The 16,493-nt window shown below is 40.4% G+C and overlaps 2 protein-coding genes across 3 annotated transcripts; one reads left to right on the forward strand and one right to left on the reverse strand.

Moving 5' to 3' along the window:
- Positions 1-8,987: 8,987 nt before the first annotated feature.
- Positions 8,988-10,664, reverse strand: rwdd2b (RWD domain containing 2B). Its single transcript, XM_084019357.1, has 4 exons — positions 10,391-10,664; positions 10,235-10,302; positions 9,451-9,825; positions 8,988-9,362 (listed from the first exon to the last, which is right to left on the reverse strand). Exons 1-4 carry the CDS (start codon positions 10,604-10,606, stop codon positions 9,110-9,112), a joined length of 912 nt encoding a protein of 303 aa, XP_083875483.1. The 5' UTR covers positions 10,607-10,664; the 3' UTR covers positions 8,988-9,109.
- Positions 10,665-10,869: 205 nt separating this feature from the next.
- On the forward strand, positions 10,870-16,407 carry usp16 (ubiquitin specific peptidase 16). Of its 2 annotated transcripts, none has more exons than XM_084018712.1 (18): positions 10,870-11,085; positions 11,248-11,315; positions 11,409-11,605; positions 11,686-11,789; positions 11,872-11,984; positions 12,068-12,309; positions 12,400-12,495; positions 12,601-12,731; positions 12,839-12,926; positions 13,424-13,505; positions 13,637-13,728; positions 13,814-13,867; positions 13,977-14,144; positions 14,264-15,098; positions 15,250-15,344; positions 15,465-15,551; positions 15,662-15,812; positions 15,892-16,407. In XM_084018712.1, exons 2-18 carry the CDS (start codon positions 11,261-11,263, stop codon positions 16,125-16,127), a joined length of 2,826 nt encoding a protein of 941 aa, XP_083874838.1. In that variant the 5' UTR covers positions 10,870-11,085; positions 11,248-11,260; the 3' UTR covers positions 16,128-16,407. The 2 variants fall into 2 exon arrangements, with proteins under 2 accessions (XP_083874838.1, XP_083874837.1); XM_084018711.1 differs by having other exon boundaries at positions 11,255-11,315.
- The last annotated feature ends 86 nt before the right edge of the window (positions 16,408-16,493 follow it).

Consider the following 16,493-nt stretch of genomic DNA (forward strand, 5'->3'; position numbering starts at 1 on the left):
TATTGACTATTGCTCAGACTTTAGTATTAATAATATATGCAAATGTGTGGAATGAAAAACCATGAAGCTCCTCAGGAAGATTGCCCGAGGCTCTCAGCTCCGCTCATGATTTGTGAATTAAAACAGGGTGACAAAAGAGTCTCCTGATTCCTCCTCGTCTCACCGGAGCCCAGTTCGATATGCTTGAAGTGGCTTCATGAAACCACCTGCGGACGTCAACACAGCAGGCTGCTGTTGCCCTTGTTTTAACAGACTTGAGAGAGGAAGTAGGCTGGGAGAGGGAAACTGGAGGCGAACCACTTTGGGATTTGACATCATGGTCACGGATGTTAGGATTCAGCTGATTGCTTTAATTGGAAGGGAACACTTAAGATGAAACTTTATTGATCCCTGTGGGGGAAATTAGAAAGTTGAAAAAGCAAGTAGTAATAGCATAACAGGAAAAAAAAAAGGGAATACATTTTAAAAAAGATAACACAATAAGAAAAAACATGTAGAGAACATGTGTTGATCAGTAAAATCGGGTGGATTCAGTCATGGAGTTCAAAGAAGCAGATGCTACATTTGTAATCATGCAAAATATGGAAGATTGGTACAGGTATTACTCGCATTCAAGGCTTCTTAATTACTGCAAATAAGGATTACTGCAGGGTAAATACATGCTACAAATCATTATTAGTAGTCCATACAAAATCAAATAGTGCGCATATGGAAATACAGTCAATATGTATATGAATGGCATGGGAAGATTCAAAATGCAAGTATTCCAAGAAGATGGTGTGCAAATGTGCATTATCCACAGCGCCATATGTACGGACATGAAGTTTAACGGTCTGGAGACGAGGATTATAAAACTAAAGCAAATTCATTATAGGATCTCACGTTTGGTAGTAATGTGGCTGCTACACGTACAGTAAACCCTACCGATTTAGAATCAAAAAGAAGGCATCTTTTACGGTCCATTATCACTGCTTCAGTGACGCGGATGAACTTTTTGAAATTTGATGATGGATATAATAGCCTCGCACAGATAACTGAGCTCATATTAAATATCTCGACATCCTTAAAGGGAGATCTCGTTCCAGGACACGGGGCCCGTGTCATTATGATCCTCCATTCTTCAGCTCTCATTGACCTTGAGCATAATGTTGCTTCCCAGCAGACTAATGTTGCCATTATCAACACACTGTCCGGCCAGCCATCTGCCTGCTTCACTCTTGCTCTCCTCTCGCAGAGACGGTTCCCAATGCTCACTTCATAATCATTACTATCAAAAGCCGAGCCATTTCAAATAAACATCAGCTCCCACCATCACACTCCTTCGCGTTATTAAAAGCTCAGTGCTTCGTTAAGCTATGTAAATTGAGATAGACTGTCTTGAATAATGCCTGGCAGGAATATAATACCAAAAAAATCAATCATAATTTAGTAATTAGATAGAGAAGGGGGGAAACATTCATATGCAATTGTAAATAGTGAGTGGGAAAATGGATTTTCTCTTTACCCTTGGAATGTAACAATCACAGCATGACCTCTGAGGAGGCCTTGTAAGTCTTACTAAACTGAAGAAACTGATAGGCACTGTACCCTGCAGGCACTGTCCATATCAGTCCTCAAGCTCACAATAAGCTCATATCATAGCGGAACAGAAGTCTCTCACAAACTCCTTCAGGGATGAATTGATATCTAAAAAAAAATATGATTACACTTAAACATATTTGGTCTACAGCACAATTCAGATTGAGCAATGTTGGACATTAATTCTTGGAGTCTCTAGTCGTTGCAGTTGTGTGGGGTATTTCACAAGCATTTGCCTTTTATTTCTCAACGGCAAGAGTTAGAGTTAGGTATTTTTTTTAATTGTTTTTTTTCTGTTTCATCACATTCTGCTGTAGATTAGTGACAACTGGAGAGCCATAGCAAGACTTTGCATGAAAAGCCCTCAACCCTGACACAAATACTGCTCCTTGTTTTGGATTAACAGCACAATGCTTAAAAGCAGAAATAACAGTAATTCCACTTCATTATCCAAGCATGTAAATTGCCTTGTGGGATTCACTGGGCAACACAGTATGAGGAAGGAAAAGGATTTCAAAGATGGAGTGGGATTGCAAGGCAAAGTCAGTAAGTAAATAGAAGTGATGAAGAAATCTTCCCTCCAGATCATGTTTTTTAAGTACAGTTTTGAGGTATTTGTGACTGTGAAGTAAGTCATGCATCCAAACAATAATCACAACATTCCCAACTGGAAAACATCCATGCAACTTTTATTGTGTCATCTTTCATATTCGGCAGTACAAATATTTTGGAAGAGTTTGTCCTGTAATCATTGTTGTGCACCCAAAGATGAGGTGCAAAGAGCAGACAGTGGAATATGAAATTCACAATTTTTCAATATTCTCCTTTCCGTTTTTCAGAACTCTGTGCTGAGTGTCTGTTATTATTACCCTAAGAAAGCCGGGGGTAGCATTGTTTGTGTAAATAGTTTTGTCTTTGACTGGCAGCTCACTCTAATGGAGAATTGGGTAGAATAATAATGGCATGTTTACAACACGTTGGTGCTACCTTTGAAAATAGTTTTTGCAGAGTAAATCTCACAGTGATGCCAACTAGCATTGCAAGCACACTCCTTGGTTTGTCAAAAATAACTGCAGATAGATTAGATAAATGTTTTCTTACTTTCATTTATGTGCAAAACAGCACATTTTTATTATGTTGTATTTCATGTAAAGCAAATAAAGGTAGAGCACAGCTGAGCCTTTACCTATAGCTGCAACATTCACACATCGTCTGCACCACTGCTGAATCACAGGGCTGTAGGATATTATCTTGAGATGTGTTTTGCCTAATCATATTTGATGAGATTAAACAGATCACTCACACTTCCACTTGTGACGGGGACGAGTGGAAGTCAGAAGGAGTCAAATGATCTGGAACAAAGAACATGAGCTTGTGTATCCCCCTGGATGCATCACCATGCCATTAGTCTAGATGAATGTGTACAGTCAGATACAATTCCCTTGTTTGCTGCATGAAGGCTTCCACATTGTGAGGCAACGGCTCCGCTGTTCGAATCAGGCCACATGCAGGCCGTGGATTGATGACTAAAACGGGGCTACCCACTGTATTTTAAACTCATTCATCCACAACGGACTCACATTCTCTGTGGTGCGTCTTTAAATAGCCAGCCCTGGGATTGTCTGTCTACCATTTGATTTATTCTATGCTATATTTTCAGATATAATTAAAACTAAATGTTCTGTATTTTTGTATTGGCTGAATTTTGAATTGTGCCGGCCTAAGAGAGTATATAAAGCATAGCCTTATCTTGGGAAGTCTTTGGAGGGGAGTGTAGTACCTGTGGCATAAGGTATGCAATAAATAGAGTGCCATCTGTTTGGATTTGAGCACTTGAGATTCTTCCAAGCAACTCACCAGAGACTTAATTAAAGTTGGAATATTAGTGAGTGGGAGCCTGATGTTCCTCCAATAAAATTAAAGCTATAGGAAATCTGAGCAATAGTTTGATAACAGAGATGAAGAGTGAAAACACAGTGCTGCACATTTAGCGTTTATCCTTCGAGATTATCTGAGATTTCAATTACCAGTAGTGTTGTTGTAGTTTATTTAGCGGGTCTGCCATTTCCAGCTAATGTTAACACAGGAAATATCATGTTGAATGTGGAAAGGATGTGCTAGTAGCTAAATGGATTATTAATAATGAATGTCAGTCATATTTTTGGGAAGTCACATTTTTAGGCAACAATGCCTAACACACATACATTGATAACATTCTCATAAATATGTGTGGCTGAAACTATTGCTTTATTATTGTAGTTAGCTTGTTTGCCATTTATTATTAAAGCACTGGTTGATGAACACCAGTTAGTCATTTAGTATTTTACCGGTAGTTAGTAATTTCATTAACATAAAACTATTTATCCTGTGTACATATTCAAATTTCATTTCCAAATAACAAACAATCTCCAATGCAAACAGAATAATAATGTGTAAACAGTTTATTGAAAAGGTTCTGACAAACTGCTGTGCCTGCAGGATGCCAGCTGTCTGGATGTGGGTGGACATCAGGCGTTGGCATCAGCCTCATTATCATCAAGGTCCCCTCTCCCTCCTTTGGATTTTTTCCCTTTTTTTCCCAGTATTAATATAATGGCATGATATGAAATGGGTTTAATTGCCCGTTTTGTTTAAAATAGCCTCAGTAGCACAACATTTGGCTAAATATATTGCTGTCTGTTAGTTGGACTTGACTTTTATCTACTGCATATACGTTTTTTTGCAAGTAATGCTTGCATTTGTTGCTTTAACAGCCACAACCAGTCGGTTTTTGAATGATTCTCAGAGAGCTGAAAACTGCACATATATTGCATTTCTGGCAGGGCAAGATACTGAAAGGCCTACTGACCCCAATGACATGTCATTTCAAACATGAAAACGTGCTTCACATCACCAGTTAGCAACAGTGTCGCCAGCTCTTCAGAAACAAAAAAAAAAAACTTCAGCATGGTTTACAGGAAAATGTTTGAAATTAGGGAAATATTCACATAGAAATAAAATCTCTGATCTGATACGAACTTCCTGAACACTAATATGCTTCTATATCTGGAATAAAGCAATTTACAGGGATGAATCATACTTGAGAAGGGGTGACATAGTACATTGAAAGGATATAATGAAGAACTTGTCTTGATTTATAGGGCTGTGGCTGTATAGGCTGCGTAAGAGCATACAAAAAGAGGGGAAGGACCAGTGGGATTGCTAAAGCTTGAATACTTCCAGAACAGCATGCCAGTCGTCTTTGTGATGCCAGTCAGTGTGATGGTGAACCTAAGGGATTACTCTAGACAGACAGCTCAGTCATACAACTGATTAAATAGTGAGAAGAGAGAAAATGTTTAATTCAGTCATATTTAGTATTCATGGGACGGACAGCCATACAGGAGTTCACCTTGAGGGGTCATCAGGGGAGAAGGTCCAGAATCCCAAAGAGCTCCCAGACAAAGTTTCCACATAGCACTTGGAAACACAACTGATTGTGTTTTTAATTGCTTTGATTATCAAGTTTACTTTGGCTGAATTGAAAATGGTAATGCAACACATAATGAATTAAAAGACTTGAGTCCCGTTATGCACTTCTTGTTATATTGTGATACATTTACCAAAGCAAGAGCCGTGCTGAACTTCAATATAAATGTTCATACATTGAATCTGTTGCGTCAGTGCATTACAGTCAACTTTAATAAGTGTAGTTACATGTTTTATGGCATTATAGAGTATCTGATGAAAATAAAGTGAAAGATGAGTGGCGAGTAGGAGAGTACATTTTATTATAAAAATGCTACGTGTGTAAAAGTAGAGTACAACTGTGCTACGTCTAAAAAAGACGCAGTATGATTAATGCTCTTCCAGGAATCTGTACAGTTTGAACTGCAGATGTTCTTAAATTTGCAACCAGCTCAAAGAAAAATACACATTGTTGTTACAGAACAATGTGGGAAGAATCCACTGCGGTACATCGTTTTCAGCACTGTGAAGATTTCTCAGCCTAAGTTTTGGAAATTTTCAAATTCAAAAGCTTCCGTTCAGTATTTGCATCTTCAAGTAATTCAAAACAATACTATTAATATTAGCTTGGCTCTGTGAAAGAGTGCTGGCTATAGAGACGTGATGAAATCCCTGTGTTGAATTACTTCACCATGACTTTCAAAACTAATTCAATTATATGCATCACCAGTTCAATAGACCTACAGAATTGGGTTATTGTCTGAAATGATGAAAAAAAAAAAAAAGAAGAAAAATGCCAGTACTTCATGTGTGAATGAAGTTTAATGTAAAAATGGTTTTCACAAATAGTTGCCAAAATGGTCTTCTAGAGCAAGAGGGGAGGGTTTCTGCTGTCAAGTTATTTACTCTCCATCAACTACAGGTCCTATTGACTTTACATCCTCAAAGCTATTCCTATAGTGGGGAGATAACGTGATGGTATAATTAGATGGGCCTGCATGTCACTCCATTTACCCAAATGTATGTGCACAAAGACTGAAAAAGTGAGCTTGTCATTATATGTCCCCTTTAGGTCTAACTCATCATGTACTGCTCTAGAGAAGGAAACACACCAAAACGTACAGTATTTTGCTCATTATACTGTTAAAGCTGGCTGATTAAATCAAGGCTACATGTTTGGGTTTTGATCGATAGCTCATTGCATCAAACATGGGGTGTGAATATATCTGGGGAACGTCAATATGGATGAGTTACATGATGAGAACCAGAGATTTCAGAAATGTTGTCAGTGGGTAACTGATGTTTTTTTTTCTCTCTCTTTCATGAGCTTCTCAATGTCACCCCCATAATTCAATAAGATATAAAACCATGCAAATGTATCACCAACAGTCTTAGTCGTTTAGTTACAGTCCTGTTCCCCACTTTCATTTAACGCAAAAATATTAATGTCACAGAACAATGAAACGCTGTGAGGCAGGAAAGTGGAAGGAAATGAACGCCACCACTGCCCCAACCTTCGCCACCTGCACAACCTTGTCCCTGCAGTTTTGTGATAATGATGTTAGAGTCGCAGAGACTCCCGATCAGAGGAAATGCAAAAGCACCCCAGAGGTTTCCCGATACTCCGAGCAGAACCTTGATCTGCTGAGCCATTTCATTGACGTGTAGCCCACACCCATAGTGTCCAGGTAGGCAGGATAATCATCATTTATGGTAAATGGCCTCTATATATTCCTATAAAACTATCAAGCGCAGTTGAAGGACAAGTGAAATGTTCCATTGTTTTGGCTTTGTATTCCAGAAATGAAAGGAAATAATCACTCTGATTAAAGTGGGGACTCTCAGCATTATGTATTATGTATCTGTACTGGGTATACAGTGTAGAACAGCCCTTTCAGGGTTTCACCCAGGAAGGTGTCATCTATGTTGTCATATGATGAGCCTGAATAATACGAGCTAGTGACATTTGTGTGATAGTGTGCATGCTAATTAATGTCTGGTGATTGTTCTGTGTGTACCTGCCCAAGGACTGCACATGTAAATTAGCTAATAGTTAAATCTGGAGCAACCCCTCCCTTTTCATTTGAGATTGTATTTTTTTTTTTTTTTGTGTGGTCCATGTTTAATAAAGAGTAATCATTTATTACAATTAAAATGTCATGGAAATGTTGAGTAGATATTCCGTTTTTATACCACAGTGATGAATCTGTCCAGTTTAAGATGCAACAATCCTGGTTATTAAGGTGGAAGACAGTCATCTACACCTAGTACAATTTATAATAAGTCATCACCTGATTCAGCTTAGAGACCTTTCTCTAGAAAATGCTAACAGAGATGGATTTTAGATCCAAAAACGCAGGATGAGAGGGTGGAAGAGGGAGAGAGAGCTCAGATTTAGAGAATCAAATCATGGGGGACAAGCTGGAATGGTGGATGCACCTGGGAGGTGAGCTCTCTTTGAGAAACAAACAGGTCTGAAGAAGCAAATTAGACGTATCCACTTTGTGAGGGCAAAGCGAGAACACGTAACATCAGGAGGAGCAGAACGGGAGAGCACCAGCTGACGAGCATCTCTCAGGACAAAAGATACACAGAACTCAAATCAGGATGGACAACCCTCCTCATGGCCATATTTTAAACCGGTATCTGTTCATCACTTACCAATTGATGATGATAGATCATTCAAAAGTTATTAAAGCTATTTTAGAGCGTGAGGATCTCCTTTAGATCGTTAAATCACGATAAATAAGTTAAATATCCTCTTAAAAATCTCACTATTCATATATGATCCAAATAACGCCAACACATTTATTTTAACCCATCATCATTACATATATTTTTTGTTGTATTGGTTTAAACATGTTTACATCCAGAAATGCAGGTAACATCTGAGGATGCCATGTTTCCAGCTTGTATTATTATGGTGCCATCTGCTGGGTGAAGTAGCCCAAGCAAGTTCGCAAGGAAATCCAATCCATTGCCTGCAAACACTGTAATGTTGTCTTCAAGTTGTGTCTCCCTGTGATTTCCTGTCATTGTGTAACTGGATGTTAAACTGGAGGTCACCAGGTAAACCTATGGACTATATTTACCACACTTCTGGTGAAAACAGTACAATATACGGATTTTCATCAATTCATTTTTAACAAAGACTGAACTCTGCATTTCTCACCCTCGGACTTTAAGCTCCCTTGAGATATTTCTACAACATTAAAATATAGTACACAGTGTATTCCCTCATCTTGGTCCTGTAATAATGTATGTGTCGACGTATGGGACAACCATGGACTGGAATGAACTGATAATGGACTTTTAAAGATAGAATACATATCCTGTATGGTGGCTCTTTGCTCATAAAACCACATATAAAATATTCAGAATATGAAATGATAACCTTCCACTGAACCCAAGATGAACAAAATGCAAACAAAATCTAAACAAATGTTGTTTTTTCCAAGTCAGTGGGCTAAAAATAAGATTAATGTTCAATAAACACACATTTTAATTACCAGAGTGTAATCCACAATTATGCACAGTTTATCTAAGAACGAATCATTCAAAGAAAATTGGAGAGACTTGCCATGGTTATGTTATCTATAATTCATAAGAAGAAAATCAACAGATTTCATAAACAGATATATCTAGATATATTGTTGACTATGTTGTCCAATTATTAATGTGGTATCAGACCTGAAAATCCTATTATAGCCTGCTGGTAATACAAAGTGGTACCATTTGAGGCAAGAAACACCTGGGGCAAGGTGTGATCCTTGTAGGAGTATTAAAATTGCAAATTTAACGGAGGTCCTCGAGAAACCTCTCAGATAAACATCTTTTTAATGCCTCTCTTTGAAAAACATGCCCATTAGCTAAAAAGAAGTTTTAGTTTCTCAAAAAGTGTTTTTATCCCAATGAATTCCCAGTGTACTGTATATGCTGAACACCATAACAAATGTATTCAGTTATTTCAGTTTTTTAGGCACATGCTCACAATCCATGTGTTTTTGTATGTGAAACAAAACATAGAGTAATGAATCCCTTTGAAATTAACACTTATTTTATTTTGCATGAATACCTCTGAACACTACTTCCCTTCAATGCCAAAATATATCTGAAAGACGTCACAACAGCCTTTCTCATTTAAGAACTGGTAGAGCAGCCCAAGGTCCATGTGATTTCCTCTGTTCCCGTGGGGGTCAAACATTGCCTCTTCAAAGCCTGTGAATTTACGCAGGGAGTCTATATGTTCAACAGTCCTGCTGTCGTCACCCTGGCCATCCAGGGGAATATCCTCTCTATGTCGAATCATGATCTTCTTCCATGTCAGCACCTTCACTCTGTGAAATGGGAAAAAAATTGGAAAAATAAACCTGGGACCTCAACAGGCTTCTGGCTGTGATATTAAAATAACAACACTCAAGATACCTGGACCAGAACTCCTCACAGGCAGAATGAGGGCCTTCCACACACACAACACCAGGCTTCCCAGGCATGCTAAATCCTGAGAGGCCCAGCTCCTTGGACCACTCCAAGATGTTCTTCCTTTTCGTCTTGTTGTAGATGTGGTGACTGTAAATCCACAGTCGGCTGAACACGTGCTGTGGCCGTGGAGAGGAGGACTCTTTCTTGGAAGGTGTTGAGCTCGATGCTGATGAGCTCCTACTAATGAAGAGCTGCAGGTTGTCTTTCACCCAGTCCACGGCGGAGAGCACGCACACTTCTCCCTGGCAGTTCTCCGTGAGGTATGCATTGAGTTCAGTGTGGAGCTGTGTCTGCTGGGCCCTGCTAAGACCGGCACACCTAGGACACCAATAAAACATGCCCGTAATGAGGATTTGGAGAACATTCAAGGCCACTTGGAGCTGGAGGTGTCTTGATACTTGAAGGTGATAAGATTTGCACTACAAAATAACTAAAACATGGAATGAAGGTTGTTATTTTTTAACAGAACTGCAATGTTGAAATGTGTGTGCTTTAGTTATTAATGTCTGCTTGATATCGACGTTTTGTTACAATATTGTATTGCTTGTTTGCCATTTCATAAAGGCTTCTATTGACACATAAGCTCTTTTTTTTTTAAAGCCTGCACATTGAACACAGATTCTTATATAGACTGTATGTACAGTTGTAGGCAATAAACGTAATACATAATTTTTTGTTCTGCATGTTGAGAGTTGATCACCTTCATCACACGTGGATATTGGCTTACCGGACTGTTATCTCTGGTAATACACTGGGATATTCGGATGGATACGCACAGGCTAGAATGACATCCGCCTGAGTGAAGCAACAAAATAACATATTATATTTGGGGACATGTTTAAATCACAGTGACATATAAAAAGCTGGGTGATCAGACAGTTACCCTCTCCGTGCCTGCAGCGTCCAGCTTCTGTTTGATGAAGAACTGTGGTCTGGAAGGAGGGGGGCTGTCTGTTGAAGCTGAGCCCTCCACATAGTCCCTGAGCTCAGCTAGTGCCAACTGGTCTGTGATGTCCAGCTCCTCCCGGGTTGGAAACATGCTCGTCAGCAGCTCTATCTCTGCCAGCTGCGACTCAGCCCACTCTAAGAAAGAAGCCATACTGATAAAGGCAAACTAGAGCGTCGTCCTCCACTACTGTTAGACATAAAACAACACAGTTTTAATCTGAGATCTGTCTCAAAATATGTCCATGTATGTCTTGCCAAGAGTTTAAAATGAATAAAAGATATTCACAGAAGGAGCTGAACAACTCCGGCAATCCTGCTAGTGCTGTACGCTTGTATTCGAACTTTGTTTCTACTCGGACGGTTTCAAGCGACGCACACCGGAAACACGCGTACCGGACACGAAACAGCGGCACCATCGTTTCCTCTGTTGTCTGCATGTGTCAGCTGGGATTCTTTCCTGACAAATCAGCGGAGTGATTTTTGGCGAATTTGAAACTTTGTTGACCACTTTACTCTCCCGAGCGCTGCCTTATGACGGCTGTTCATCAGTAAACCGCGTTAATTATGATAATTAATCCACACTGAATAAAGGAGACTGAAAACTGAAGGTTTTAGCCTCCGTTTGTTACAGTAAGTTGACTGGACTCTTTACGATGATCATTTATTTAAATTATATTTCTTGTTGTTTGCTTTATCATTACATGCGCGGTACTAAATGGTGTTCAGCAGCATTTTAATCTGATTTATCCAACGTTATAAGTCAAATTGTGTCTGATTTTCGTTCGTCTTTAGTTGTTAGGTGACAATGGGAAAGAAAAGGGCTAAGAGCTCCAGAGAGGACGATGACATTGACCTGGCAGGTAAAGAAGATCCCCTTCATGTCACATGACCACCTGTAGAAACCTAGGGTGACTTGACCACCAGTGTATGTCTGTGTTTTGTATCTTTTTTAGGTCCATCCTGCAGGCACATTAAAAAGGGAACAGACCAAACTTTTACCAAAAAACTCTCTGGGGATTCTGATTGGACGCGGTGCCAGGATTGTAAGCATGAAGACAATAAGGAGGATATCAACGCCACTGTGTCAGAGGAGCCTGAAGAGGAAAGGGAAACACCTGGCATGTGGATGTGCTTGAAGTGTGGCCATATAGTGAGTTTATTCAACCCATTTATCACTCAGATATTGACAGTGTATGAAGTGTAGCTCAATGATGCATTATTTTCCACCAGGGATGTGGAAGAAACTCTGAGAACCAGCATGCCATCAAACACTATGAGACCCCTCGGTCGGATCCACATTGCCTGGTGATCAGTTTGGACAACTGGAGTGTGTGGTGAGTATGTTGCTGTGATGTGTTAATCACAGAGGTTGTGTTTGAAATGGGGAGTTAAACTTTGTTTTAATGCGTTCTGCAGGTGTTACATATGTGATGATGAAGTCCAGTACTCCAGAACCGGACATTTGGCTCAGCTGGTGACCAACCTAAAAAAGCAAGCCACTGGAGATCCCATAAAGAGACCGCCGAAAAGTAGGTCCCGGTTTAACGTCGCTGTATTTTTGTAATTGCATGTCTCCGTAACCATGTCCACCATGTTGTGTTTGGTTATTTAGAAGTGAAGGAAGAAGACATCTTGTTGGATGTTGATGCTGAGAAAACGGAGACTGAAAAGGCTGTGGAAAATGAGGATGAGGACAAGGAAAACAAAGAAAATAAGAGCCACCAGAAGAAAAACGCCAAGAAAGAGAGTGTTGGGAAATCGCAAAAGTCTGGCCCGTCTGAAGACAACGGTGTTGTTTCAGTAAAGGGGCTGAGCAACTTGGGAAACACATGTTTCTTTAATGCAGTCATTCAGGTAAGATTGTGCTTTATGGGACATCGGTCTTCAGTTCAAATGAGAGAAAACGTACATTCTAAAGTTAATTGCTGTCATTTTCTTTTGCAGAATCTTTCTCAAACAAAGCTCTTAAGACAGATTCTCAACAAAGTGACAGAAGAAAACATTAGTCTCAACATTAAACCTCTTGCCTCCTCGGATCTGGTGTGTTATTATTCTTTAAATGATGGTTAGCTGTTATGATAGTAGACTTATCCTGCCTAATATCCACTGTTTATTACTCAAAGGCTTGTTTTATTGTGTTTGCAGGAGCCCATCGACATGCAGTTAGATAAGCCCGGATCCCTGACTTTAGCTATGTGTCAACTACTCAATGAAATCCAGGAATCCAAGAAGGGTGCGGTGACACCGCGGGAGTTGTTCTCACAAGTCTGTAAAAAGTGAGTGCGACTTTAACACAAGTTGAGGCCATGAGATGTGCTTGAAATGTTCTTCCTAGCATCACCACGTCGAGTGTTATTCATTGTCTCTTCTCATTTCTCTGCAGGGCTGCTAGGTTCAAAGGATTTCAACAGCAAGATAGCCAGGAGCTGCTGCGCTACCTCCTGGATGGGATGCGAGCTGAGGAGATCAAAGTATGCATTTAGCGTCAAAACAAATCTCTCTGAACATCACATTGGTGAAAGGTTTACAGTTGAAACGGACTCCGTAGCCTTTTCAGGTAGCTTTGTGCATAACGTATTGACAGCAACACTGTTGCAGTGAGCTGCGTTGTATGCCATTTGGATTTCTTATTTCAGGCTCAGTGGCACCAACGCATTCAGATTCTAAATTTAGTCACAAATCATGGATGTCTGGATGTGTGAAATATATAAAAAAAATGTGGCTAAATAGCATTTATTCCCTCTCATTTAATGACTTATGGGATTTCGTTCCCCCACAAAGGTACTCCAATAGGTTGGTTAATTTTCACAGAGTGGAGATTTTATGAGAATGCAATCAGTATTAAGAGGCTGAAATGATTGAGGTTCTGTGAACATGTTGTACATCTTATATCTACAAGAGCTCTTCCTTATGGTTCACCAAAAGTCTATTCTTTTCATTTACATTTAAAGATTGTGTTTCTCTACAGAGAGTGTGCTCAGGGATCACGGAGGCATTGAAAGGAGCTAGAAAAAGCACAGACGGAGAGCAGCTGAAAACACTAGTTAAAGGTAAGTAACTGGGCTGTACATTAAACATATTGTAGTCTGTGTGATGTGAGCAAAAACAAAAACCTCATGACCAAAGATGGGTACACCTGATAGTTGAATTGGCCCCTGTGACAATGAAGCTCTGATTACAGAATACGAGAAAAATGGATTTCCAAAAAACTTTGTCGACCAAGTCTTTGGTGGGGAATTGACGAGCACCATAATGTGTCAGCAGTGTAAAACGGTATGTATTGTGGAGGAAAAGTGTATTATAACCTATCAGTATCATGTCAACGGCAAGCTAAATGGCCACTGATTTGCACTTACAGGTGTCTGTAGTTGCAGAGATGTTTTTGGATCTTTCACTTCCTGTTTCTGATGAGGTAAGGCTATAAAATGTGTTTTATGACATATGACAATTCCTCGAGCAATGACTTGTTCATGTTGTATTTGTGTTGCATGCATGTACCAGCTGTGACTTACGTCTTACAGGCATACAGAAAGAAGAACCAGAAAAAAGCAGTTCAAAACACCAGTGAATCAAGCCAGGATAGCCGGAACGGTTCTGCTGTGGCAAACGGCGATGAGGACTTTCCCACTGGATCCAGTAGCAAGTACCAGCAGAAGAAAGCCAAGAAGCAGGCAAAGAAGCAGGCCAAGGTACTTCACTGAAAATATACAGATGATGTATTTTTGCTTTTGCCTTAATTCGTCTTTTTGTGTTGAATAATGAAAAAAAAAAAAAATAGTCTGTATTGTTCCCTTATCTTGACATACAGCATCAAAAGAGGCAGCTCAAGATTGACGGCAGAGTCACTTTGGACAGTATCTCATCTCCGAGCCACACAGAGAGCGAACACACTGATCCTGCTGCAGACGCAAATGGGAGGGAAGATGCTGACAATGAGACGCATGAAGAAGCCTCACTAAGTGAAGGAAGCCCTGCACAGATCAGTGTGTCTGAACGGGACCAGAAGAACCAGGAAGCGGTCCAGGATGAGGAGGACAAAGAAGAGGATGAGGATTCAGTCATCGACTGCGACGCATCTGCTACGTCGTCGTTCAGCAACTGTTTTGCTGTCTTATCAGAGGAGCAGCACTCAAATGACAGCATGTTGGGCGATGCCGAAATGTCTGACATGGATCAGGAAAGCAAAGAAGACACACAGCTGGTGAGTGAAATGGAGAAAGCAACCCTGGATGATGCCTTCATAGAAGAATCTGATTCTGTGGATCAAAGCATGGAGGGTGAAGAAGAGCGACTGGAGGGTGAAGATGAGCGACTGGAGGGTGAAGATGAGCAACTGGAGGGTGAGGATGAGGAACTGGAGGGTGAAGATGAGCAACTGGAGGGTGAAGATGAGCGACTGGGGGGTGAAGATGAGCAACTGGAGGGTGAAGATGAGCTACCGGAGACTAAAGAGTACACTGTAATAAGCCAGGACCCAGAGCAGGCCTTCCAGACACTGGCTGCCAGGAAAGCCCCTGAGAAACAAGAGTGTTCAGTCCAGTCATGCCTTTTTCAGTTCACAGAAGTGGAAACCCTCACGCAGAACAACAGCCTGCTGTGTGTCACCTGCACTAAACGGCAGCCAAAGAAAGGCAAAGATGGAGGTATGTGAAATATATCTCGCTGACATCACAAATCCAGAAATGCTAACAAGACGCACATATTTTCTGATATTTTGCTGCTTCTTTTTCTCGAGGGGACTCACTTTTCCATTTGGGGGATCGGTGACGTTTATTGTCTTTGTGCTTTGTTCAGGATCCAAGACAAATGTTTACACTGATGCCTTCAAGCAAATGCTGATTTCCTCTCCCCCACCGGTGCTTACCCTCCATTTGAAGAGATTTCAACAGGTGAGGAAAAGTTCCAGTCAGCTTATCTGTTTAAAAAGAATGACACATCTTTTGTTTTGTAAGGCTGTGACATATTTTTTATGGCATTTTAATGATATTACTTGTGTTGTTTTCCTCTAGACTGGATACAGTATTTGTAAGGTGAACAGGCATGTCCAATTCCCCCTGGTACTGGATCTAGCTCCCTATTGTGCAGTTAAATACAAGGTAAATGTTGGAATTAACAGCGTTTAGTAAATGTCAATGTGTCTATTTGTAAAGCTATCATTGTTTTATTGTAGTCTGAGCACTTAACGACACACTGTTTTTCCAAACAGAACTTGGCAGAGGGAGATGCTGAGATTTTGTACAGTTTGTATGGTATCGTAGAGCACAGCGGAACAATGAGGTCAGGTCATTACACAGCCTATGTGAAAGCACGACCCGAGTTCCCCAAACCCTCATCCAATGGACTTAAAGCTGAGGAGGGTAGGTGTATAAATAGAATCATAACTTGACCCTCGTGATTTTTTTTACATCTCCCCACTAACTGATCATTTCCCTTCAGGACATGAAGAGCTAGGAAGAGGATCCTGGTTCCATATCAGCGACACAAGCGTCCAGCCTGTGAGCGAGAGTAAAGTCCAGAGTTGCCAAGCCTATCTCCTCTTCTATGAAAGAATCGGGCAGTGCTTCAGTACTCAGGAAATCCACACCAACCCACCTGCTGCTTCTGCTCCACAGTATAAGGGATCTCACACAGATAGCCAGCTAGTCTTGCCAGTGACTCAAACAGGGCTGTGATGAAATTACATTGATTATTCAGAGGGGACATTTCCACAGTGTTGACATTCTCGTCACAAGGGTTTTCACACAGTGTTTCGAGTCTAAAACAGCACCAGGACCAGCTCTGCGTTTCTCACGCTCAGGTGTGCTATGACGGACAATTAACAGATCATGGGATTGGATTTGTACACATGACAAAAATCTATTTCAGGAGACAAATGACATGTTGTGGGAACATAATTTGTAAAACATATTTATATGTTTAATTTTTAACAATGTCATCATGTAATGAAATGCTTCAAAATTGACCCTGTCTTGGCTGTCTTTCGAGCGCCTTCACTGAGCATGCGCAGTAAGTGCTGAAGGTTTTTTTTTTTTTTTTTT

The sequence above is a fragment of the Eutrigla gurnardus genome, assembly GCF_963514095.1.
Source record: "Eutrigla gurnardus genome assembly, chromosome: 10".
Classification (NCBI taxonomy): Eukaryota; Metazoa; Chordata; class Actinopteri; order Perciformes; family Triglidae; genus Eutrigla; species Eutrigla gurnardus.

Coding starts and splice junctions, on each gene's coding strand:
- rwdd2b (XM_084019357.1), bottom strand. CDS start 10,606: ATGGCTTCTTTCTTAGAGTGGGCTGAGTCGCAGCTGGCAGAGATAGAG. Junction 9,826..10,234: donor TTACCAGAGATAACAGTCCG/GTAAGCCAATAT, acceptor TTGGTGTCCTAG/GTGTGCCGGTCTTAGCAGGG. Junction 9,363..9,450: donor TGTGAGGAGTTCTGGTCCAG/GTATCTTGAGTG, acceptor CCCATTTCACAG/AGTGAAGGTGCTGACATGGA.
- usp16 (XM_084018712.1), top strand. CDS start 11,261: ATGGGAAAGAAAAGGGCTAAGAGCTCCAGAGAGGACGATGACATTGAC. Junction 11,790..11,871: donor TTGGACAACTGGAGTGTGTG/GTGAGTATGTTG, acceptor TGCGTTCTGCAG/GTGTTACATATGTGATGATG. Junction 12,496..12,600: donor CTCTTGCCTCCTCGGATCTG/GTGTGTTATTAT, acceptor TTGTGTTTGCAG/GAGCCCATCGACATGCAGTT.